Source organism: Prionailurus bengalensis, chromosome B1 (genome assembly GCF_016509475.1).
Source record: "Prionailurus bengalensis isolate Pbe53 chromosome B1, Fcat_Pben_1.1_paternal_pri, whole genome shotgun sequence".
Classification (NCBI taxonomy): domain Eukaryota; kingdom Metazoa; phylum Chordata; class Mammalia; order Carnivora; family Felidae; genus Prionailurus; species Prionailurus bengalensis.
In genome coordinates this window covers 27,236,874-27,263,033 of record NC_057344.1, presented here as the reverse complement: position 1 = coordinate 27,263,033, position 26,160 = coordinate 27,236,874, and the positions used below count along the sequence as shown (strand labels likewise).

The following is a 26,160-nucleotide window of genomic DNA, read 5'->3' as shown; positions in this document are numbered from 1 at the left end:
GCCAATTTTGCCTTTCCCAGAATGTCATGTAGTTGGAACGGTCTTTTCAGATTGGTTTCTTTCACTTAGTGGTAAGCAAGGTTCCTCCACATCTTCTCATGGCTTGGTAGCCCGTTTCTTTTCAGTGCTGCATAACATCCCATTGTCTGGGTGCGACACGGCTTATTTACCCGTGTGCCTGCTGAAGGACATCTTGGTCACTTTCAATCTTGGCAGTTATGAATACAGCTGCCATAAGCACCCGCGTGCAGGGTTTTGCGTGGACGTGCTTTTCCACTCCTTTGGGTAGATACCAAGGAGTACAATTCCCGGACTGTAGGTAAAGATTGTGTGTTTAGTTTTGTGAGACAGTTGCCGAGCTGTCTTTCCAAGTGGCTGTACTGTTTGGCGCTCCCACTGGCAATGGGTGAGAGTTCCCATCACTCCACATCCTCAGCAGCACTTGCTCTCGTCCGCGTCTGGGATCTCGGCCATTCTACGTGTGTCCTGTTTTCTTGTTGTTTTAGCTTGCGCTCACCTAATGACAAAGAATGTGGAGTGTCTTTTCATACGCTTCCTCGCCATCTGTTCACCTTCTCCGGTGAGGTGTCTGTTCAGATCTGTGGCCTATGTTTTACTCCGCTCGTTCATTTTCTTAATATCGACTCTTAAGAATCCTTTGCGTGCTTTGGACAGGAGTACGTCTTGTCAGATGTGTGTCTTGCAAATATTTTTTCCCAGCCTGTGGCTTGTCTTCTCATTTTCTCCACAGTGTCTTTCAAAGAGGTTTTTAAAAAATTTTAATGAAGTTTAGCTTATCAACTTCTTTCTTCTGTGGATCGTGTCTTTGGTGTTGAATTTTAAAAAGGCATTGTGAAAGACTCTGCCAAAGAACTATTAGGATGAATTCAGTGACGTCGCAGGATACAAAATTAACATAGAGAAATCAGTTGATTTGCTATACACTAATAATGAAGCAGCAGAAAGAAACATTTAAAAAGCAATCTATCATTTCTGTTTTCTAACATCAGCAAAAACCACAGGGGAAACTGGAGCCCAAGGGCGCTTAGAATCTGATCTTCTCGTGAGATGACGACATAAAACCATGTAGCAGAGTCACCTTGGTGGTTTCATTCCTGCTTAAACACCAGCTTCAGACAAGAGTCAGGTTTGGTGCCTGTCAACAGGTGTTAAAGTCCATATTGGAAAGAATTCTGGGACATCAGTTATTTAAGCTGTTTCACCTCTCTGAGTCTCAGTTTCTTCATCTGTAAAATGGGGATTAAAATTCCTATTCTGTGGGGTGGTTGGAATTTTTTTTTTTTATTTTTAATATTTGTTTATTTTTGAGAGAGACAGTGTGTGAGCAGGGGAGGGGGCAGAGAGAGAAAGACACAGAATCTGAAGAGGCTCCAGGCTCTGAGCTGTCAGCACAGAGCCCGACGTGGGGCCCGAACTCACAAGCGGTGAGATCATGACCTGAGCCAAAGTCGGCCGCTTAACCGACTGAGCCACCCAGGCACCCCGGTTGTTGGGATTGTTAATGACAAGGTATATATAGAGTCCCCGGCTCATCACAAGGGCTCAGTGATAGCTATTGCTATTTGTGGGGTTATTAGCGTGCTTGCAAGTACTTAATTTATGACCTCTTGTGACTCTGCCACCCTCTGGCAAAGAAGTCGTAGATAAAATGCTAGCTTCCAATTTGCTATGTAATGCACCACGAGGCATGGAGAAAGGAGGATGGAAGAAAAGGGAATGATTTCCTTAGTGCTACGTGCCAGGCACCGTGCCGGGTGCTTTGCGTTTCCCATTGCACCTGGAAGGTATCACACCGGGAGTGGTGGAGGCAGGGAGTCTCGGCACAGAAGTCATGCAGGGCCTCCGAGATGCCCCGGGCGCCGGCGTGGGTCTGCCGCCAGAGCCCGGGCCCCTTCATTTCAGAGATATTTCTAAAAGGAACCTGTGCTTCTTTTCCCGTGGCTGCTGGACGTCACCCACTCCCGTGCGAGCTTACAGGGGCGGATGAGGCGTCTGCAGCACGGATCTGAGCAGGAAGACGAGAGGAACAACAGCTACTTGTATTCTGACAGTTTTAGGTCAGTTGTGTTAAGGGTGGTCAGGCTGAAATGGACAAGCAGGGAAATGACGACACTCCAGAGCTGACTGCTGTCCATACACAGTATATTTTTAAAATGTTTTTATTGAATATTAAACAGTTACAAGTACTGTTAGACATTTAGCCAAAGCACAATTACAGGTTAAATATAATCATAAAGATGTCTTAAATAGAAACCCACCATGCAGGCAGGTGACGTTCCTTGATGCCCTCGTTTGGAAAGTAGAGGGCAAGGAAAAAAGGTCTTCTGTTTCACGGGAAAGACGGTAAAGACTAGAAGAATTTACATGCTGTAAGCGATTTCCCATGACCAAATCGATAGGGTTGCCAGATTTGGTAAAACAAAATAAAACAAAGCAAAAAGCCAGGATGTTCAGTTAAGTTTGAATTTCAGAGAATGAGAAACTTTTTTTTTTTTTTTTACTGTATGTATGTGCCAAATAGTGCATGAAACATATTTAAGCTAAAAAATTATTTACCTCAAATTCAAACGTAACTGGGTGCCTCGTATTTCATCTGGCAATCCTGCAAACGGACAAACGCAAAAAAGCAAAGCGAGGGGACTGGAACCCCCTGCCACGGGTGGGTCACAGAGAGACTAAAAATAAAAACAACACCAATAACGAACCAAGGCGTCACTACAACGGTTACTCACACAGACCAACATCACAATGGGAACATAGGATCACTACTCCAAATGCTGTTGCCAGGAAACACTCTTAGATTTCCTCAAAGCTGGTTTTGTAAATGTTGAGAAACCTTGTTGATAAAAGTACCTTTATAGTTTGTAGCTATCAAAGACAAATACCACTACCACTAAGACCCGTGATGTTAAAACAATGGAAGCAGAAGCAGGTATTGTATGCACATGAAGAGCTTAAATATTTTGTGTAATCACTACAATGGTTACAGGGTCAAGGTCATCCTCTAGGTCTAGGCTATTAGCCTCAAAGAGTTTGGTTCCGCTTGTACTGCTGCGTGTTCTCGCTCCTCATCCTGAACCTTGGGAGGGGCATGGGAGCGTGAGAGACACCCCACTACCAGAGTTTTCCTGTGTTTCTCTGCAAATACTCTCAATCAACAAAGGGCTTTCAGGGCTGCCTGAGGAAATGCACAAACAGATGAAAAAGTAGCAAAACAATCTGAATTGTGGCGCATGAGAAGTCTGGGTGAGTGTGACAATGTAACGCGGGAAAGAAAACACGAACGAAGGAGGAGCCCAAATGCGACACCCCTGTGGCGTGACTGTTATTTCAAAGGAGGCGGGACCTCTGGCGGATGTAGAAAATGGGTCGCATGGCGAGTGGCTTTGGTCTCCTGGGGTATAAAAGCTGGAGCTTCCTACTGCCCTTCACTCATAACCATGGCTTGTAATTTAAAATGATGAGAAAACAGCTTGGGGAACGCTCAGGCTCCACGTGGTATCACTTCGTGAGATGCTGCTGTGTCCCCCTCCGCCCGCCCCCAAATGCTAAGTTTTGAAATCCTGCCAGCACTTCTTTAAACCAGAATATCTGGTCGCTGAGGAATTTCAGGCATCGAGAAATCAGGGGGGATTGATTAGATCCAGTCCGTGGCATGTAAGGGAACATCGGTTGTGAAATACGTACCCTCATCAAATCAGCTTTATGGGTGTGACATACACGAGACATGCCCGACTGACACCTTTCAAACACTGAGAAATGGAATTCTAACTTCTTTATTAGGCTATAAAAGGTTAAAAAGTTTCTGCCACAGTTAAGGCTTTTTCTTAAGAAGAAACATTTAATTGTCTATTAATTTTAGAATGCACAAGGTATTTGAAGACGCCTCACCTTCCAGGGCGGTTTTTCAAAAAAAGCATTTCCTGTTCAGGTGCGAGATGTGTCCAACCAAAGCTCAAATATTATCTTCACAATTACGTTCTTTTCCTTTTTCCGTCACTGACTGACACTGAACAAGTTTGAGTTTAGTCTTTAAATGAATTTCTGACACATGAAACCCTATCTTAAGGTCGGCTTGGAGTGTTCCCCGCATGACCGGAGTCCATAGCTCTGTAGGAGACGACTGCCCAACGAAAAACACAGCAAGAAGGCCGCTTATCCCACATCCTCATACAAGCGGGCTCTGGCCACACTGGAGGCAAGGGGCCCGAGAACACACCCACTTCTTTTCTCAAGGCTCTTTACAGGATTCCAGAGCGCGCACGTTGAGAAAGGGGGGGCGAGCAGTGGCCAATAACCCCGTGCACTTGGCAGGTGGACTGAAATAAAGAAGAACCCAGGCAACTTCGTGCATTCTACTGCTGCCCTTCCAGAGCACACTGAAGCGCTATTTTTTGTATAAAGGCTACAATAATAGAATACTAATCTATATTACTCTCTTTGCCACGTTCAGGCATTTCTCTCTCTACATCAATGCACTTTGCTATTTTGAGAGCAAAGGGAAATTAATCTAGCCGCTGATGTCAAGCTCCAGGAGCACAAGGATGCTGTCATGAAAACATCCTAATATTACTTATTCTATTTATGTTACTGAAAAGCTAGAAATCCCGAATTCCAAGAAGGAAAGGGTAAGTAAGAATCCTGGTTGTACTGCTATTATTTTGCATAGAAGTAAAACTCTGGTTTCCATGCTGTCATTTGTTAACCGATTGGCAGGATCTTCGGAGCAGAGCACAGGAGGCCGCATACCGGATCTGGTCGTGGTATGCAAACAGAAGCACAGTCTCCTTCTGCAAGACTCAAGATGAAGAAGGGAGGAAGATGAGTGGGGTCACAGGTAACTATTGGAGCTACTCAATTCCAGACTAGCAACCTGAGGAAAAGGGATGAAGGCCAAGTGCAAGGAGAGAGTGTCCAGAGCACTTAACTTACGAGTTAAGAACCCAGCCGGCAATACCCAGTAAACTGGAAGCATCAGGTCTAGAAGATTTGACTTTAGAACTGCAGTCAGGCTGGTGGAGGTGTGCAGATTCTCTCTTCCATTTGGTTTGGGAAAACAGAAGGGCCATTTCAGGGGAGGCCACACTGAAGTCCTCAACTTGCTAGCGCTCCTACAGAAGTGGGTATACAAAAAAGTAAATGGATTTCGGCCTAAGTTCATGCCATGCTTTTATATTCCAAAGGGGTTTTCACACTGCTGTGGATGGAAGTCCCAAACGTAACCAACTGGTACTAGCTTGTGGGCACTCATGATGACCTTTGGTTTTCAAGTTTTGAAAAGATGTATTTGGCTCCTGTGAAATATCAACGAACCCATTCTCTTGGCAGATGAATAATACATACACATTCTTTCGACAACTACTATGCACTTGGATCATTACAAGACAAGAAGCACTGCAAATGTCTTCCTTACACAAGTACCTTTACTCGGCACACGGAACATCAGATACGGAACATCGGCGGGTTAGATACTGAACCACAGGTGGACTTCTCAAGTGTAAGGCTGAAGTTTAACACATCCATTAATCTAGTTAGTATGACGGAAACAACAAATAACCACGGTTGAGCAGTGGCTTATCTTTTTAATAAAGCTAGAAAGCTTTTGAGATCTATACCATATTAACCCTTTTACTGAACTAAAAATCACAGCTGTGTTTACCATTTTAAACTATTTCTAAGTGGGGAGGCAAGTATTATACACTTTCACAGCTACTGAAAACAGTACAGATGCCATTCCTTCAACCCATTGTTACACACGGCAAAAAAGAAAGGAAAGGAGGAAAAAGGCCTTCTTAACAAATATTAAACTCTGAAGCTTCGTATGGAATTCTAGTGCTATTACACAGGTAGCCAAGACACGAACACCCAGCTTGGGTCACTAAAACTTCAATAGAAGCAACAACTGAGGCTAATTCTTGATTTCATTTTGAGGACCCATGCAAGATTCTGCTATAAAACTCAAACTAGTTCCCGATGCCTAGTTCTAGCACTGGACTCAAGCCAAAAAGAAAGCTAAGTGTATACTTTAAGAGCCTATTCTAGAATTTTTGCATGTAACCATTTTATTTTCCTTTAGGAGAGTAAATGAGGTCACAGCTTAATCAGCCTGCATTAAAAAATAAACCGGTTTTCAGAAATTGAAGTTGAAACGGCAAGTTTGTTGTCACACTGTTTCTCCTTTTCTTTTTTTTCCTAACCACATTTATGTTACTTTTGCTTCAAAGCTGAGAAGATGCACAGCGTGTCAAAGTAAGTGAGTTAATGCAGTCAATTCGATATTCAGTTCGGGTGAAAAGGGCGAGTGTAAAAAACTGGAATGGGTAATCTTTTAGGAGCGTTGATGTGCACCGGGCAAATATTGATTAAAACATGCAAAACAAAGTAGTAACTTCCTGCAGAAACAGTATAGTATTTCTCCACCTTCATTTATAAAAATAACCGAAAAGAGCTTTGGTTTCAGTTTTTGTTCTCCTTGTCTGTTAAGAAGTTTGAAGAAACGGTTCGGAAACGTAGTGCAGGGACCTCTATAAACTATCTGAAGCACCTCACTCAAAATAAGCCCCAATCTGGAGTAAACACAAAAGTCCCTGCACATCTATCTACTAAAGACGATGTGAACTTTAGCTTTTTGAACTGGAGAAACCATGAAGATTTTTGTGACTCTAATAGAGCACAATAATTCCACTCAATTTGGAAATAAGGCAGCTAATTTCGGGGGTGACTCTTCCGGCGGTCCGGATTAGGCGAAGAGAAGTACTTTTTCTTGGAGGAGGCCCTGCGAGCCTTTCCTACGACGGTATCCTGCAACCACGTGCTCCTCCCACGCGTCAGTGGGGTCCCCCACACCGTCTTGTGGTGTTTCCTGAGCTCCGAGACACATCACCCCCCACCCCCCTTCCCCGGCTGCGCTCTTCGGAGGTCTCCGCACCAGGCGCTCTCCCGAGGTCTCCGCACCAGGCGCTCTCCCAACACCTCGAAGGCTGGAACGGGAAGAGCAGGGGCCCACAGCAGCTTCCACTTTTCTGAGCTAGCGAGCTCCTAAGTCAGTCTGACCTGTGTGCCTTTCCCTTGTAAGACTGGCCAAGTCATAAAAGGAAACTAAAACCTGATGTTTTTCCTTCCCCACCCGATTTACAATAATACGAAATACAGATACAAAATAGATCAGAGTGAAAAAAAAGGGGGAAACTAAGTCTTGCTCAGCCAGAAGCTCATGTTGCATTGCTAATGATTTTAGTCAGTGTGACTTTGTGCAAAATATCCTCGAGAAGGCTCTGGCTCATTTTCAAAGTAAACAAAAACACATACCAAAAAAAAAAAAACCAAAAAAAAAAAAAAAGGAAAAGGAAAAAAAAAAAGAATGATGCATGTTTATAAAACATTTAAAATGAGCCTGACATAGGTATTTGTTGCATACACGTGCCATATATAACAAAGCAAACGTAGTGTGTAAATTGTGAAATTTGGGAAAGTATGTTTTGTTTTTCCATTTCCAAGCCCAGATCAAAGCAATCTTGTTTTAGAAATGGACAATTGCAATGCAAATGAGCCTGAGATATGTTAAAAGGCCGCCCCTGTAAACATTTCCTCAAAGGGAACAGTAGCAGTTGAGTATTTATCAGTTACTCATACTATATTCATCACTATAGCAATGCTTTATAAAAGACAAACAGCTTATTTCTAGGCTGTCAGGGATTTACGGAATATTGATTTTGTTGGAAACAATCCACTGTAATCCAGTCCCAAGTTTAAATCCGATCTGGCTTTTCCCTGGGGGCCTTCACTAGGTCTTCTGCTCCGCGGCTGTGGCGGTTTGCGAAGGAGCTTCTGGCTTCATGATCTGGTATGTGATGAGATACTCTGGGTAGGCCTGCAAAGGACCGGAAGAAAACAAATCACTCCTTTGGCAGGTAAGATATTAAGTGGATGTCTCAGAGGCTGTTGATCATCATTAATATTCTATACATACCCAAAGCCTGCAAAGACCAGCCAATCAACAGGTGTCTAAACCTGCCCCCACCCCCGCCCCAAACATACACGATCTACCCGTATCTTGTACATAAATGTATCTAGACCCTATAATCGAGAGAATGGTTTTAATGTTATTTCTACTTTGAGTACTTTAAAGTACTGCATTCACCTGTCATGCACATGGCATTAATGGGAAAGCTAAGGCAGGAGATAATCTCTCTCACCTCATCTAACGTGGTGCTGTCACACAGCATGTGTACGAAGTTTGTTAAATGAAAAAGTAATTTGGCTGAACCGATTTCAAACTAATTTCAAATTAATTAATGACAAATAGAACCTACTGAACTAGAAGCAGGAAGAATGAGGCTTGTGGAGTCACCAGTAATGTAGAGGCAACAGTTTGGAGATAATGTTTAAAAGGTGACTAACGAAAGGTAACATAGTGGTTCAGATTTAGGCCCTCCACCCCATATAGTCTCTCTTGTCTCTTTTTCTTGCAGTACATAAAATGAAAGGCTCAGGATCTGGAATGGAAAGAGTACTTCTTAGGGGAAGTTGTTACAAACCTTCACCAGACAACTGAGTGGGGGGCAAAACCCCCTTGTAGTATGTGTACTACATAGGAGTTCTTCAACCCTAAATATAATGACACAGCTGGATGCAGTATTTCAGAGAGGTCTGGGCCTGCAAACTACTACTCTTTGGTGAGGTAAATGTTTCGGGGCCCAAAAATAATTTGCTGAATGCTGACTTATAAATTACTTGTATACAGATATGGAATAATATAAAAAAAAAGATTAAAAAAACCGGACTTTCAAAAAGATACATGACCATCTATGTTCACTGCAGCATTATGTACAGTAGCCAAGACAGAAGCAACTTAAGCATCCATCGATAGATCAATGGATAAGGAAGGTGGTGTGTGTGTGTGTGTGTGTGTGTGTGTGTAATGGAATATGACTCAGCCATTGAAAAAAATGAGATCTTGCCATTAGTGACAATATGGATGGCCTCAGAGGGTATTTCTGGAGTGAAGTAAGTCAGGCAGAGAAAGACAAATACCTCATGCTTTCACTTATATGGAATCTAAAAAACAAAACAAAACAAACACAAGAAAATGCTAGCAAACCAAGTCCAACAATACATTATAAAAGTCATTCACCACAATCAAGTGGGATTTATTCCTGGGTTGCAAGGGTATTAATATTCACAAATCAATCAGTGTGATCCATCACACTAATAAGAGAAAGGGTAGGAACCATATAATCATTTCGATAGATGCAGAAAAAGCATTTGATAGAATACAACATCCATTTATGATAAAATCCCTCAACAAAGTAGGTTTAGAGGGAATATACAGCAACATAAAAAAGGCCAGATATGAAAAGCCCACAGCTGATATCATCCCCAATGGGGAAAAACGGAGAGCTTTCCCCATACGATCAGGAACAAGACAAGGATATCTGCTCTTTCCACTTTTATTCGACATAGTACTGGAAGTCCTAGCCACAGCAATCAGACAACACAAAGAAATCAGAGGCATCTAATTGGCAATGAACAAGTAAAACTTCCACTATTTGCAGATGACATTATTATGCTACATTCTATACTAATCTATATTTAGAAAACCCTAAAGACTCCACCCCAAACTGCTAGAATTGATAAATGAATTCAGTAAAGTTGCAGGATATAAAATCAATGTACAGAAATCTGTTGCATTTCTATACTCCAATAATGAAGCAGCAGAAAGAGAAATTAAGAAAACAGTCCCATTTATAATTGCACCAAAAATAATAAGATCCCTAGGAATCCAGCTTGTAACCAAAGAGGTGAAAGACCTGTATTCTGAAATCTATGAAATGCTGGTAAAAGAAACTGAAGACAAAAAGAAATGGAAAGACATTCCCTGCTCATGGACAGGAAGAACAAATATTGTTAAAATGTCTATCCTACCCCAAAGCAATCTACACATTTAATGCAATCCCTATCAAAATATCACCAACATTTTTCACAGAACTAGAACAAACAATCCTAGCATTTGTATGGAACCACAAAAGACCCTGAATAGTCAAAGCAATCTTGAAAAAGCAAAGCAAAGCTGGAGGCATCACAGACTTCAAGCTATATTACAAAGCTGTAGTAACCAAAACACTATGCTACCAGCACAAAACCAGACATACCGATCAGTGGAACAGAACAGAAAACCCAGAAATAAAGCCACAATTATATGGTCAATTAATCTTCAACAAAGCAGGAAAGAATATCCAATGGGAAAAAGGTAGTCTCTTCAGTAAACAGTATTGGGAAAACTAGACAGTAACATGCAAAAAAATGAAACTGAACCACTTTCTTATACCATACACAAAAATAAAATTCAAAATGGATTAACGACCTAAATGTGAGACCTGAAATCATAAAAATCTTAGAAGGGAGCACAGGCAATAATTTTTCTGACATTGGCCATAGCAATTTTTTTCTAGATATGTCCCCTGAGGCAAGGGAAACAAAGGCAAAATTAACTGCTGGGACTAAGAAGTTTCTGCACAGTGAAGAAACAATCAATAAACCAAAAGGCAACCTATGGAATGGGAGAAGATATTTGCAAATGACATAGCTGATAAAGGGTCAGTATTCAAAATACATAAAAAACATGCAACTCAACACCCAAAAACCAAATAATCCAATTTAAAAAATAGGCAAAAGACATGAACAGACATTTGTCCAAAGAAGAGACATCCAGATGGCCAACAGACATGTGAAAAGATGTTCATTATCACTTATCATCAGGGAAATGCAAATAAAAACTATAATGAGATATCACCTTGTACCTGTCAGAATGGCTAGGATCAAGAACATAAGAAACAACGGTGTTGGCGAGGCTGTGGAGAAAAAGGAACCGTCATGCACTGTTGGTGGAAATGCAAACTGGTGCAGCCACTGTGGAAGACAGTATGGAGGTTCCTCAAAAAATTTAAAAAAGTACTATGCTATGATCTAGCAATCACACTACTGGGCATTTATCCAAAGAACACAAAACAGTAATTCAAAGGGATATATGCACCCCTATGTTTACAACAGTATTATTTACAATAGCCAAGATAGGGAAACAGCCCAAGTGTCTACTGGCTGATGAACGGATAAACAAGAAGTGGTGTATGCATACACGATGGAATGTTACTCGGCCATAAAAAAGAATGAAAGCTTGCCATTTGCAACGACGTGGATGGGACTTGAGAGCATAATGCTAAAATGAAATAAGTCAGTCAGAGAAAGACAGATACCATAGGATTTCATTCGTATGTGGAACTTAAGAAACAAAATGAATGAGCAAAGGGAAAAAAAGAGAGGCAAACCAAGAAACAGACCCTTAACTATAGAGAACTGATGGTTACAGAGGGGCAGTGGTGGGGGGATGGGCGAAATAGGTGACGGGGATTAAGGAGAGCACTTGTCGTGATGAGTACTGGGTGTTGTATGGAAATGCTGAGTCACTATACTGTACACCTGAAACTAATATTATGCTCTATGTTAATAGACATTTAGATAAAAACTTAAACAAAAACCCTGAAACAAACAAACGAATGAACAAACCAACCAACCCAGCCTCACAAATGCAGAGAACAAATTGGTGGTTGCCAGATGGGAAGGAGGTGAGGGGATGGGAGAAACAGGTGACAGGCATTAAGAGGTACAAAATTCTAGTTATTTAAGTAAGTTGTGGGGGTGAAAAGTGCAGCATAGAGAATACAGTGGATAAACCAGAAAAAAACCTGCACTGTTGAATATTTAAAATGCAGAAATAAACATGCGATTGACTGACTGGATTATTTCTAATTTCACATCTGATTTTTAGGAGGCAGAAACTGTTACAGGTCTTTGCCTCCACTTTCCTCATCTATACAGGGGAACGGTAATAATACTAAGATTTTTGTAAGCATTAAATGCGAAGATCTTAGAATAGGTTTGGCCGACTAAGAATTTGGTATGTGTAAATTGTCACTATTAACATTATTATCATGATTTATTAAAGACATAAGGATAAACACTTAAAAAAAGACCCCTCCTGAGGGGGTCTCAGCAAGAATAAAAAGAATAAAAAATGTAAATGTGTCTTTAAAAGTTATAACTGTGTACATGTGTAAGGAAACACTATCACTCATAATATGTTTCCCAAAATTCTAGTCTGCTCTGATTTGATGTAAAAACAGCAATGGTTTCTATCTTCTTAGTACCTCTAGTTGGAATAACACAATTAACAATCTTCATCTCTCCTGACTTTCCAATCTGAAGCTTCAATAACTAAAAAGTTTGTAGTCTTATTTTATTATGATTTGACCACTGCTTAATTCTTGAAATGGTATTTTAGTCAACTAGTTACTAAAACAGGCTAGGTCAGCTAGTCTCCTAATTCTAGAGTTTGAATAAAACTCTAGGAATCGAAAAACTCTAGGAAAGCTCAAATACTGCTGGAGAAATGGACAAACTGCCCAGCCAACTAGATGGTTAAATGGTCAAGAAAAGTATTTATTCACCACCAATATACATGTATTGAGCATCTCTATGTATAAAGTACTCTGCGGTGAGATAAGGTCCTTTGCTGTCAAGAAGCTTCCAGTCTTGCTTGGGAAGGTAAGTCAGACCCAGAAAAATAAGGATTCAAAAACAACCCACACTGGCATGTGCCCAGTGTCAAAAATGAGTGTGAAGCACACTCCTACTTCTTTTCGTCTCAGTGAAATTTAGTATCTACCATACCTTGTGTGACACATTCGTTTTGCTTGCAGAAAAGCTGCTGAAGCAAAGGAGTTGGTAATGCTAGTGTTTACATTTTGGTGGTGCACTATTTAAGGAGATCCCTCTCACATGTAAATTTTAGTCAGGCAGATTCTAAGACTCCAGTGATATGAATGATTAAGGGCCCTGGTTCCTAGTGGTTAGGCTACCGCACTGTTTGTGTGTACAGGCTGATTACAGACATTCAAGTCCAGAGGGATTTAAGACAAGGGAATTATTTAACCGCAGGAGCAGAAGGGCGCAGGATCAACCACCGAGTGTTACTTCCTGTCAAGTCACTTTATATCCATGCTGGTTATAAAAGCGTGGAATGTCTTTTTTTTTTTTTTTTTTTTTTTAAGTTCCTTTAAGAAAAAATTCAACAACCACTTTGGTAACTGACTTTTAGGAACTGACTTCCAGGAAGTCCTAACTGACTTTCAGGAACCATTCCTTAACCCAGATCCCTACTGTTATCTAAACTCCAATGCTTTCAGTTTATTCTTCACAGGGATGAAGAAGAATCATGGTCTCTTGAATAACCTTATATATTTGAAAATCATGCTATAAATTATTGTACAATTTTCTACTTTCCAGGTTAAATAACTACATTGTTCGTGTCATTTCAGTAAAATAAAGGCTAAATCTCTGTAGCAACCAATGGCCAGAGAATGCCTCTCCTTTATGTCTAATTTAATGTGATGCTTAAAGTACAACATACAAAAATACTCCTGACATTTTGAGTCCAGCCATATACTAAAATCAGAACCACTTTTCTTCCAAGCATAATTTTGAACATATCTTTTCAATTCTAAAGAAAGAAACAATCTCACCAATGATGAATGATACTCCTTAAATCAACCCTCTGAATAAAACATTTGTGTGTTCTTGAAAGTGTTAGTACTAAGGGTGAAGGATGATTTAAGGTATAACAAAGAGAAATGAAATAAAGTTGCCAACAGAAAACTTCACCCAAACTTTAGGAGAAATGCCAAAATGGAAACGGAAAATGACTCAATTACTAGACAATACACTTAACAATATCCATGCGGGCAAGTATGCCTTGAAATAAAACAACTATTACCTGCGTTTCATTGTTGAAAGGACTTTTTTCTTTCAAATAGACTTGGACTACATCATTCTCTAAAATTCTCTTAGCAACAGATTGTAAACAAGTTATCAAGCCAAATTACTCAGGAAATGATGATTGATCAGCAAATATCAGAAATGTAAACCTATTATTTTTGAAGTAGCCCTTATTATTTCTTTACACCCAAATATGAAATACATTATTCTTACCATAGGTAACTTTCTTGAAAAGTGTATGGTGAAGACCACTGAAATCACCCATAATCTCAATACCCTTAAGTTTTGGGGTTGACTCCATTTAACATAAATCACGTAAATGTATTTTTTTAAACTCACAGGCATATAAATATACTAACACCTATTTAATCATTCTCCTTGTTGAATATTTAGGCAATTTAAATTTTTCATTACGGTAATCAAGACAGTGATGAACATCCTTATATGGTTTTGTGGGCTTGTGTTTTTTTGGTGGTGGTCATCATTGATTATATTGAATACAAATTTCTAGAAGTAGAATTACTGGATCAAAGTGAAAGTATTTTCTCTCTGATTTACACAGAAAATTTTGACAAATTTGTTCTTTGGCAGTTTTTAAACTTTTTATTTGGAAACAAATGCAAACTTACACATTAAATTGAAAAAATTAAAATGTCACCAAAACACCTGTACACCCATTACCCATATCCATAAAATAAGCTTTTATTTACCCCTTTGCCTTGTCATGTACATTCTCATGTACACTCTCCCCAATCTCTAGGGAGGTACTAGGGAGACAGACACACACACCCATATTTTCTTTGAACCATTTGAGAGTAAGTTCTATATATCATCATAGTTCTTTACCCCTAAATATGCCAGTATTTATTTCCTAAGAATAGGGATACTCTCTTACATAAGCACAGGATCAACAGTATAATTTTATGCTAATACTTTAATACCTATCCTTCATATTCCAATGGTCTTGGTTAAATTTTTTAAAAAGTTTAATTTATTTTTGAGAGAGTGTGATAGAGTGGGGGAGGGGCCGAGAGAGAGAGGGAGGGGGAGAGAGAATCCCAAGCAGGCTCTGCACCATCAATGCAGAGACCAACACAGGGCTCAAACTCAAGAACCGTGAGATCCTGACCTGAGCCGAGAGATCAAGAGTCACATGCTGAACCAACTGAGCCATCTAGGCACCCCATCAGTGGATTTAATGATGCTGTTTCTCTTCCAATACCAGGTCCAACTTGGGGGAAAGACCTTACGTTAGTTGTCCTATCTCTTGGGTTTCATTTAATCTGGAAAGGTTTTTTTTTTATTAAAAAAAATTTTTTTTAAGTGTTTATTTATTTTTGAGAGAAGGAGAGAGAGACAGAGCGTGAGCAGGGGAGGAGCAGAGAGAGAGGGAGACACAGAATCCGAAGCAGGCTCCAGGCTCTGAGCTGTCAGCACAGAGCCCGACAGGGGGGCTTGAACCTACGAACTGTGAGATCATGACCTGAGTCAAAGTTGAACCTTTAACTGACTGAGCCACCCAAGCCCCCCTAATCTGGAAAGTTTCTAAAGCCTTTCTCTTTTATCATATTTACATTTCTAAAGAATCTAATCTTCCCACATTTTAATGGAAACTTTATTTCTTTATTTTGAGACAGAGAGCACACACCATGAGCAGGGGCGGGGCATAGACAGAGGGAGAGAATCCCAAGCAGGCTGCGTGCTATCAGCACACAGAGCCTAATGTGGGGCTCAGTCTACCATACTGCGAGATCATGATGTGAGCCCAAATCAAGAGTTGGACAGTTAACTGAAAGAGCCACCCAGGTGCTCCATTCCCATATTTTTTTTACTAGAACATTCCTCATTTTGATTAGACCAGGGTTATGCATTCTTGGCTAGAATACTGCATAGAGGATGTGCCCTTCTCAGAATATATCTGGAGGCCCACTCTATTTCTGTCTGTCCCTCATTAGTGATGTTAATTTCGACCATCTGGTCAAGGTGTTGGCCCCCTTTCTCCAATGTATCATTACTGTTTGCTTCTCCTTTGTAGTTAATGAGAACACCATGCAAATATCATTTTTCTTATCAAAATTATCTCCTAGATTTAGCATCCACTTATGATTCTTGCCACAGTGGTCTCAAGATGATGACTTTTCAAATCCTCCCTCCACATGTCCTCATCTGCCCTTGGCTTTCTACTGTAAGCATAACCTTCTTTGCCCCTTCATTTATTTACTTACCTATTTGTTATCAGTATAGAGTCATGAATTCCTATTTTTCCCAGTGGCTTAAAATTTATTACTGTACTTATTTTGGTATTCCAACTGTTCCAGATTTGGCCAGTGGGAGCCCCTTCATGCTGGCCCTGTGTCCTTATGACATGCCCTCACCACTTCATTCCTTTCTGGCATAACAGGATGGTCCAGGCTCACTTGTTCCTATTCTGCTTCAGCCCTGGAATTAGCTGCTTCTCCAGAGACGCCGGGTTCCTTTCAGTGGGGAATGGTATTAGAGACCAACCAAGGTCTAGGTCTGAGTATGTTCACCGCTATTGGGGTTTTCTTGTTTTTAGCAGACAGTGCTAAGAAATATATGTGAATATATGCTCATATACATACATACGCTTACATATACTCTTACCCACATACCTACACATAACATGGACTTACCAGTGCACATACATACATTAGAAACAATGAGTTCCTATCGATACCTCCAATTTCAGTCCATCTTTGCATTTTTTATGTCCCTTCTTCTACCATGAGAATCCCAGGTCCCAAATCAAACATCAACACATTTACTCATTTGTTCAATCCTACAATGCACCTAAAGGCATTTCATCGCTTTGCCCATATCCCCACCATCAACATGTCTACTAAATGGAGTTCAGGATTTGTGGCCCACGACTGATGGCATATAATACTGTTCTCATATGTTACTTGTACTTAATTTCTCCTTTCTCCATTTTGTTTTTCCTCTTCTCCATCAGAGTAGTTAAGGTATCCATTTGGAATTCAATGAAGTTCAGACAAACTGATCTTTGTTTTTAGACAAATCGGTAGGCATTTAGTAGTACTGTGAGAGTTAGGGACTTGGTTGAAAAATGACAGGAAGTTTTCCTGCTTTGTTGACAATTTTACTTTGGAGCCTTGGGCAGTCGGCAGAATTTAATGTAGCTTTACAACTCACAAAACTATTGTTCTATGTTAAGTGCCATGATCAGAAATATAGAGATTCAACTCATGTGACCAGCCTATGGCAAGGACATCCATCAGGAAAATTCTTTAGGGGCACCTGGGTGACTCAGTCGGTTAAGCGTCTGACTCTTGGCTTCAGCTCGAGTCACGATCTCATGGTGGTGGGATCGAGCCCCTTGTAGTGCTCTGCGCTGAGCGTGAGTGTGAGGCTTGTTTGGAATTCTCTCTCTCTCCCTCTTTCTCTGTCCGCTCCCCCTCCCAAATTAAAAAAAAAGTAGTAAAAATTCTAAAATAAATACAATATTTTTTTTTTTAAAAAAAGGAAAATTCTCTAAACAGAAGCTGGTCTTAGCTCTCCTCGCACCGACATTTTAGCGACTCAGTTATGCTTATCTAACGAATACCATACCTGTTCACCTCTGTAGATGACATATTCAGCATATGCCAGCCCGTTCACACTTGGTCTCCCGATCACCGAGTGATGTCCTGGAGGGGCATGAGCCATTTTCATGGTGCTGAATTGCAGAAAGGATTTGCCAAGGGTCACTCTACAGAAAAGCATTTGTCTAAAGAAGAAAAGTAAAGAAAGGAAAGTGATGCTTTGAAGGAGGCACTCAATCTTAGAGTGATAAAATTGTTATATTTGTGATTTTATAAAAACTATTTCACACAAGGCAAGCTAGTTTAAAATGTCACTTTCAAATATAAGTAGGAATGGGATGGGAGGTGATAACTGATTTACTATAAACAGTCAGCAGGCTCAATAGTTAGTTACACAACCAATGACAGCAAATCCCTGGTGAGTTTTGACTAGCGGGACAAGAGAAATACTAGCAAAAACTGAGTTCTAAGAGGATGAAAAGGAGGAAACTGAAGCAAATAAACAGAGGGCAGATGCATCTGAAATTAAGACTGGGTTTACTCATTATGAAGAAGTAAAAACAAGGATGAAATAAATAATAATAAAAGTGGATCATATACAAAACTGCTTAGCTTAAATGTACGGCTAGGAATCCTCCTACTTGGGAGAAACACCAATTGGGGTAGATGTTAAATATTACAGAGAACACGAAAGGTTGACTGGGAAGAAGGTGTACTATATAAACTAGGGGTTGAGACGCTACGGCCTATGGGCTAAATCTAGTCGGCCACCTGTTTTTGTAAATAAAGTTTTATTGGAACACAGCCGCACATTTATTTACATGTCATCTGTGGCTGCTTTTGCACTACAAGGGCAGAGGGGAGTCACTGTGACAGGGATCATATGGCCCGTGAAGCCGAAAGTACTTATTACGTGGCCCTTTAAAATAAACGTTTGCGAACCTTTAATATACACTATCAACACTTCAGTCAGTGAGATTGGTCACACTGTTAAATGTGTAAAACAGTATTCAGTCAAATGGTTTGTTTTTAGTTACACAGTATGATCTCTGCATTATAACCAACCAGAGATATCATTTTGAGCCCAAACTGTGCCAGACCCAGTCTAACTGGGTCCTGCCTGGGTTTGCTTTTTCAGCATGATGTTACTGATGACCCTGTGGGGTGCTGGCTCAGTACCGGCTGCATCTCCCGCAGGTCCCAGAGGAAAAGGTTTGGCTCTGTATTAGAGGGAGATGTTTGAGCCCCATTTCACATTATGGCGGCACTTGGGGGTCACTGGACCTTGCCCGCCCACTGCCATGGCTATTCTCAGTCCTTAGGTCACGCAGAGCTTGACCTGACAGGCCCCCACCTCCTGGCTTCTGCTTCCTGCCCCAGAGCTGTGGAGGCAGGAGAAAACGCAGGACCGGCCCACGAAGTGGTGGGCTGCAGACGGACAGGTGGAGGGTACTGGCTTCTGCTTGCTCACTCGCCAGCTTTGCGTGTTGTGCTGCATTCTGCAGACGCAACAGCCCCAGACACGGGGATACCGATGTCCCGTGGGGCAACTAGTGACAGTGCCAGACAAGGGCCAGCAGACAAATTCCTCTGTATCCTCCCATGATGTCCTATTCTGAGATGCAGGAGTTCACACAGCCTCTCTGACGACGTCTCGCGGACTCAGTGACCACCTGCTCGTTATGAAACAGGCCAACTCACTGATGCATCATCTCACGGTCTTTGCTCTGCCTCCTTCTCCACCTCACTTCCTCGTGTGCCCTCGTTCCTGCCTCCCTGGTATCGCACTTGCCAAGAAAGCGTTAGTACATCAGCTTTTGCTTCAGGCTCTGTTTTCTAGGAAATCCTGGCTAAGACATAAACCTATGTGTCTAGTTGTCATGGGCAACTGCTCATCTAGGCTCATTTTTATTGTTTATTTAGGATAGGTTTGCAGCAGCAGAGAGTTTTTGCATGTTACGTATCCCTGGGAATTTTTGTGTATTATTAACCATGGCGGCTTTAATAGAAAGACCGTTTTTTTCTGGACATACCGGATCCATCCTAGAACTGCTGACGGCTATAATTTTTTCATAAAGTAATGGAGGGCAGGAAGTTTTAAAGTCAAAAACTCTATGTATTTCAAGGCTATCTGGGTCTTTTTGAGCTTTCCTCTGAATTACAAGATCTCTAACTAACCTGGCTTTCCATCTGGTTAAAGAAAAATGCAATCAACGGCAATCTCTGTGATGTATAATTTGTTTGTATTTTTTCCAATGGCAGGGAAGAGAATGGCATTTTTTTCACTGACTTCAGAGACAGTGTACTATTATTCTCTTGAATTTGAGTTTTAAAATTCTATTTAAAAGGCTAATATTCGTTTGTTTACTATTAAATCCAAAGTTAATATTCTGCAATTAGACTTCTCAAGGCTGACTATATATCCTGCCTTAAACACTGCTAGCAACATCAGAAGGAAATTGAAGATTCAACTTGTTTATAGAAGTTGTGTCTTAGTTCAAATGTGTCTAATGCTCAAGGTTATTCGACAGATAAAATTCTCAACCTTTTCTTGTTCTGAATCTGAACCTCAGCAAGTGACGCTCAGGGAGCAAGTCCAGCTGGAGGGAGCTTCATCATAACCTATGACTGGTTGGCAGATACCTGGTTTTTCCCAGCCCCGCTGTTAGCTGTGCTGTCGTTTCTCTTCTTAGGACACAGGCTGATCAGCTATTCCCATCCAACCCCGAATCCGTGTGATCCATTATCAACACTGAGGATAACCTGTGACTTCAGCAGAGCCTGAGAAACTAATCCGGTTCGTGACCTGAGGATAGCAACCACTATACGAGACCAAGGTGCTCACCTGTGACATATATAACACGAGCGATCTTTGTGCGTGGGACAGCCTGTTCCTCCGCCAATTCCATAAACATACTGGTTGCTTTTGGAGGAGTTTTCAGCAAAATAAATCCCGGCACCAAACATTCCTCCTATGTATGCATGTCGCTCATCAAACCCTTTATGAATAATGGCATTAATGAAAGGAGAACCTAAAAATACAAACACAGAAAGATCAGTTTTTGAGTACCTGTCTGGAGTCTCAATTAGCTGCAAACTATTTTGCACTTGGCACGTTAATATTAAGTAATTAGTGATGCACAAATGAAGTTGTAAGATGGTCTACCTTACATAAATTATTATCTTGTACTAGAATCTTAGCAGGGACCTACGGTGTTCACCAAGCAAGGATGTAATATGGATTCTGCAGATGGCAGGAGATTTTAGATACCAAAGTACAATGCGGCTTTAAAAATACAGATTTTACACGCAACCTTACTTTACACAAAAACAGATAATCAGATACGCTGAAGCAATGATGCTAAACTATAATAAAAATATTTCGTCATCTAGATGGCTCAACTTGCAATATGAGTTCTAAAACAATTTCTGTGAAGTGATTTTCACTCTGCATGCCTTGGAAAGCCCGTACTAACATGCAATGCATTACAAAACTGGTAACGCAGAATTAAAACAAAAACTCAAAACCAGCCATTTTTAACAACACTGATACGGTCGATGACATCAGAATTCGCAAAAAAGCCCAGAGAAATAATGGCGGGCCTGATGCTCACCGTGAAATAGCATGCGCTCATTGTGATGGTTGTGATTCTCCTCAGACACTTCCTTTTGTCTGTGACAGAATCGTTCCCTCAACTTCTTGTTGACAACTTTTTGAATCTTTAAGGATGAGGAAGAAAGAAGCAAATGAGTGCAAAGAATGTCAAGTGGCAGTTTATAATTTAAAATGAAAAGTATGTTTTCTTTTAGGAAGGTTCAATTTTTGTTTGCTGAAAACATTACCTGAAAATGATAAAGTTGCCAGGTAGCATGACTAAGTTAACACTCTGGCTTTTAGTGACATAATTTTCAGCTCTGGCTTTTGTTACTCTGCACTAGACCTGGCTGTGCCTCAAAATCACCCAAAGAATTAAAGAAAAAACAGAGTTATTCCTAGACTCCGCCCAGGCTTGCCGAGTTTTAGGATATAGGGGCCTGCACATCTACCTTCTTCGAAAATCTTTCCAGGGAATTCTGACGTGCGCTGGTGTAACTCAAAAGGGATAAGCCTGCGCTCAACAGATTCTACTCGTCTTTAGGACGCTCCCTTGAAAAAAGCACATCTATCCTATATTACTGATTGAGATACGGAGACGAAGAGATATATGCATTCTGATACAATCGCTGACTCAGACTGAAAATCCGGGCTCTGGACACGGCTCTGAGGTGGTGATAAAAATCACTGTCAGCTACAGTCTAAATATGTGGGTGGGCCAGGTCTCCTCACTGCCTCTGTACCAGCAACGGCAGCAGATCTAGACTCCAGTCTGTAGCTTTCCTCTTTCCACCCAGTCTCTGTTTCTAGCGAAGTATGGTCTTGAGGGGTCAGAGGAAGGTAACACCTGACTGTCAGGCAACAGATGACCCGATTATCTTGGCAGTTTAAAAGCAGGAAGCTTAGAAAAAATTTGTCATTTTCTATATTTGATTTCAGGCACACCTTGCAATCTAATTTTCACCCTGAAATTTTAAAAACTTACTCGAATGACATTGTATCTGTTGAAGATGCCACCAGCATTACCACCATCTCTGTGTTCTCGAATCGTACTTTGCATCTATAGAACAAAATAAAATAACTTTCTGAAAAGATGCCAGTATCTAATTCTAAAGACATTCCTCTGTCGTTTTCAACATTCACCTTCTGTTATATTGTTTTACTGATGACTCTCAGACTCAGCACTAAGAAATAAACGGGAGTTCACTGTAAATTGTTCAACAAAGTCTAGTGGATGAGTATTTCTGATGAGAAAATAAGTCAGAAATATAGATATTAAACCTCTACATTTTCTTTTTTCCTAATAAAAAAAAAAAAGCTTTAAAAGCTTTTCCTGTGAGCACTGTGGGAAAACACAGAAATAAAACATCACACTAAGCCATCTCCATTTCTATTTTATGGTACTGAGGAGAAGCCACACCGGGGTGAAGTCAAACTTCAACTCCTCACATTCGATGAATACTCATTAAACTCATCAAACAAATGTGATTTTTAAAAATTAGTAAGTTTTTGTTCCCTAGGTGAGATACCCCATATTCTCTCTTTATTCTGGGATCTCAAAGTGCATCTGCACAGACAGACTGGGCGAAGCTGGATGACGTCTGCCCAGGGGGAGTAACCTTCTTCCGCGCAGTCCTTGCTCTTCTCCCACGCTCCAAATTCAAAAGAATGATGGAAAAGTAACATGTTTGGAAGACCCAAGTTCCTCACAGAATTGACTCCAATGAGTTAACTCTCCATCTCACTGCTCTATCTGTGAAGGTATTCGTCACATTTCTGACAGTATGATGCAAATTTGTGACCAGTAAAAGAAGGATCAGGCACTGAGCTGCTAGAAGATCTGATGCTCTCCTGACAGACTGGCCAGGCATGAGCTGAAAGACCACCCTGAGGTAATAATGGTCCTGAACTTCCTGGGATGGGAATAATGTGAGCACTGATTAAAAGGCAGAAAACAAACAGAGACAAATACGAAGGCATGCCTTCCTCTGCAAAATAACGGAATTGGTTAGGCAGCTTCTTTACTGTGACAATACCACTGGCACTGTGTTTATTAGGTGTAAGAAATGAGCCATGACCCAGCGGTAGAGGGGGAATCTCTATGGCATCTGTCAAGCAAGAGGGGCATCCATCAGCCTCACCACGGTGCTTTCACACAGTGACCGAAGAGATAAAAGGTGACTCGAGTTATGAGGCAGATTTCATAAGCACACACGAACATTAGGTGTACTGTCTTATAATCACATTTTATAACTTTGCATGAAAGTGAAAACAAGAGGATCTTTGCTATTCGTGAGGCAAGATTCTCACTCCCTATCATTCTTAGGTAGCATTTTAACACTGGAAGAAAACAGTTCTGGTAGGGCTCTTGTATAGCTTCAGGAAAGCCTCTAGGATGAAAAGACACCTCTGGCCCCCCTACTGGAAACCCTAGGCTTATTAAGATGTGCAAACACTGTGGCATAGTCCTAATCCCGAGTCCTAGCTGAATTGGGCGATATGTCACCATAATGGCTAAGGGAGACAGGAAAATAGGTGAGTGATCATAAATCACTATAAGACCAACTTAGCTCTACTGGAAAAACAGGCTTAACCACAGATTTCAGGGAGAGAATGAAAAATTTTGATGTACACTACCTCTTCTTCTACTGACTGATATTCCTTATCCTCTGGAGCAAGATCCAGCAAAATAGTTCCCTGATTAACACAGTGAAAAGTCAGATAAGGGTTGGTGCCTGTAGGAAAGAAAAATGAATACGTTAAAGTCCACACTCCTCGGCCTCAATTTTAGGGAAAACTCTGTCATAAATAATTGACATTTTGGAAGAAGTCTCAATTATTTGCAATTTCAAACCTAATATATAAGGTTATATTGAACAGTACATCCAAAGACAAGAGCAGTAATGGAGATGTGTTTGGGGATCAACTTTATCTGTTCTTACAGAGTTCTCCAGCCAGGGCTCAACAATTTTTTGTTGAACTGAATTCATTCATAAACATACATGAAGCTATCTCTGATACAAAAGAGAAACACACTGTGATCACAATCTAGTCAGGTCTAAAATGTACGAATTATCCTGTAATAACTCTGTGAGATGGCTTGAGATGGTCACTTATAATCAGTTTAAAATACATTATTCTTGTTCATTTCATCATGCTTAATTTAATGCAGATAAATGAGCGAGACTTAAGTTCAAAACCTGCTAACAGTTTCATGTTGCTCTTGCAATTTTATTGGCTGCAGAGTGGCTAATTCAAGTTTTTCCCTTTTCTCCCTTTACTTTCCTATTGTAAAAGCACTTTCAACAAATAGAAAAATGATAAAAATGGGGGCCGACAAAGGGGAAAGATAGGAGGAGGCTTGTAACAGCAAAGTATGGTGGGAGGAAAAAGGCTGAGCTGACAACTGTGAGTGGGGAGAAACGTTCAGGACGAGGTCAGAGAGAAAGGTCAGATTATGAAAAGCCATGTTACGAACGTCTGATTTTATCCTAAGAGCAACAGGATTCTGCTGAAAGGTCTTAAGCAATGGAGTGATCTGATCACACATTTTGAGAAGAGTCTTCTGAGTACATGCAGGGCAGGTACTGGAGGGGAGACAAAGGTGAGGGTCGGAGATAAGCTGGAAGGCGGTTGTGACAGTCAAGGAGACAGTTGACGGTGGCCAGGATTAGGTGACCTGTACTAGATGAGACAGCAGTGGGAAGCAGACAGAAGTGTAGATTCCAGAGATGTTGAGGGTATAAAGTGAGAGGGGAGAGGAGAGAACGAGTAGACGGCTAGCTAGAGCAGCGAGGGGGAGAGCCATGTCCGTAACTAAGATGGGGCAGGCAGGAGGCGCTACACCAGCTGAGTGCATGCGCTCTGGGTTCAGACCACCTGAGCTCAGATGCCAGCCCTGACAACTTACTTGTTCCTTCTGAGATTTTACTGTTTTGTTTCCGAATAGCTTACCTTGTTGTCCACCTAAGAGTCTTTCTACTCCTTTGATTAATTTATGGCGGTGTCCATATGCATTGATGCCTATTTCTTTCAACTCCTCATGACCCATATCAGCCAGTACATCTAGTGTAATCTAAAAAAAATGGAACAAAATTAATTGCTCCTCAGTTCTTCCATTGGTCTTTAATGATACAATATCCATCCAAATTAACAAATTCTTTTGTCTCCTTTATAAAACAACCTTAAAGTTGTCTTGATAATTTTATCATTTTTTTTTTTTGTTTATTTTTTTGAGAGAGAGAGGGTGCAAGCGAGTGACAGCAGAGAGAAAGAGAATCCCATGAGGGGCAGGGAGAGAGAGAGAGAGAGAGAGAGAGAGAGAGAGAGGGAGGGAGGAGAAGTGGGGCTCACCCAAAGCAGGGCTTGCGCTCATCCCATACGGGACTTGAACTCATGAACCGTGAGATCATGACCTGAGCCAAAGTCAGATGCTTAACCAACTGAGCCCCCATGTGCCCTTTATCAGCTTTTTACTCACATGAAAAACCCTCTGCTTCCAGCCGACTGTGAATTAAAATGGAAGAAACAATGCTGTACAAATATAAAATGGTCACTGCTGTATTTCCTTTTGATTATTTAATTCTACCACCTTTTGCTTTCTTCAAGACATAAGAGAGAACAACCAGAAGCATAAAATAGGGAAATACCAGGTCCCAGTATCCAGCAGGTAGCAGAGAAGAATGGTAGGGGAATGGGAGAGAGGTTTATTAGCACAATGAAACAGAATGTAGCAAAAGGAGTAAGCAGTTTTAGGTAAGCGGGATTTATATCAAGATGAAGAAGAACTTCCCAGTGCTAAGAAATATTCAAGTCCGGAAAAGGCTGCCTTAGAAAGTGGTGAGATTCAGATGGGAAGTGTTTAGTTCAAGTACAGACCACTTTATGTAGAAGCTGTATACAAAATTCTGATTTGGAAAAGAGAGAGTAGATAGTTTTCAAGTTTTCTTTAAATTCCCAGATGGAATAGTCCCTGAAGCCTAACATTCTGTTGTTGTAAAAAATAGTGGTTTTAAATTTTTGGTTCTTCATCCCTGCAAATGGAGATGATTAGTTGGCTACCATCAGGACTCAAAATCGCCCATTTCCTTCTGTGGACGAACAGTTAACTGTGACTCTACCGCCACCCAGTGGCAGAATTCTGAATGCACA

General features: G+C 40.9%; 1 protein-coding gene across 2 annotated transcripts in view; it reads right to left on the bottom strand.

Annotated features, from left to right (window-relative positions):
• Positions 1–2,164: 2,164 nt before the first annotated feature.
• Positions 2,165–26,160, bottom strand: part of TNKS (tankyrase) — a 215,720-nt gene continuing 191,724 nt past the window's right edge. For both annotated transcript variants that reach the window (XM_043560611.1, XM_043560620.1), the window contains exons 21-27: positions 24,964–25,084; positions 23,647–23,744; positions 21,995–22,069; positions 21,029–21,134; positions 20,260–20,446; positions 17,443–17,599; positions 2,165–7,891 (exon numbers count right to left, since the gene is read on the bottom strand). In XM_043560611.1, coding sequence (XP_043416546.1) covers positions 7,805–7,891; positions 17,443–17,599; positions 20,260–20,446; positions 21,029–21,134; positions 21,995–22,069; positions 23,647–23,744; positions 24,964–25,084 — 831 coding nt within the window. In that variant the 3' untranslated portion in view covers positions 2,165–7,804. The remainder of the gene's footprint in view (positions 7,892–17,442; positions 17,600–20,259; positions 20,447–21,028; positions 21,135–21,994; positions 22,070–23,646; positions 23,745–24,963; positions 25,085–26,160) is intronic.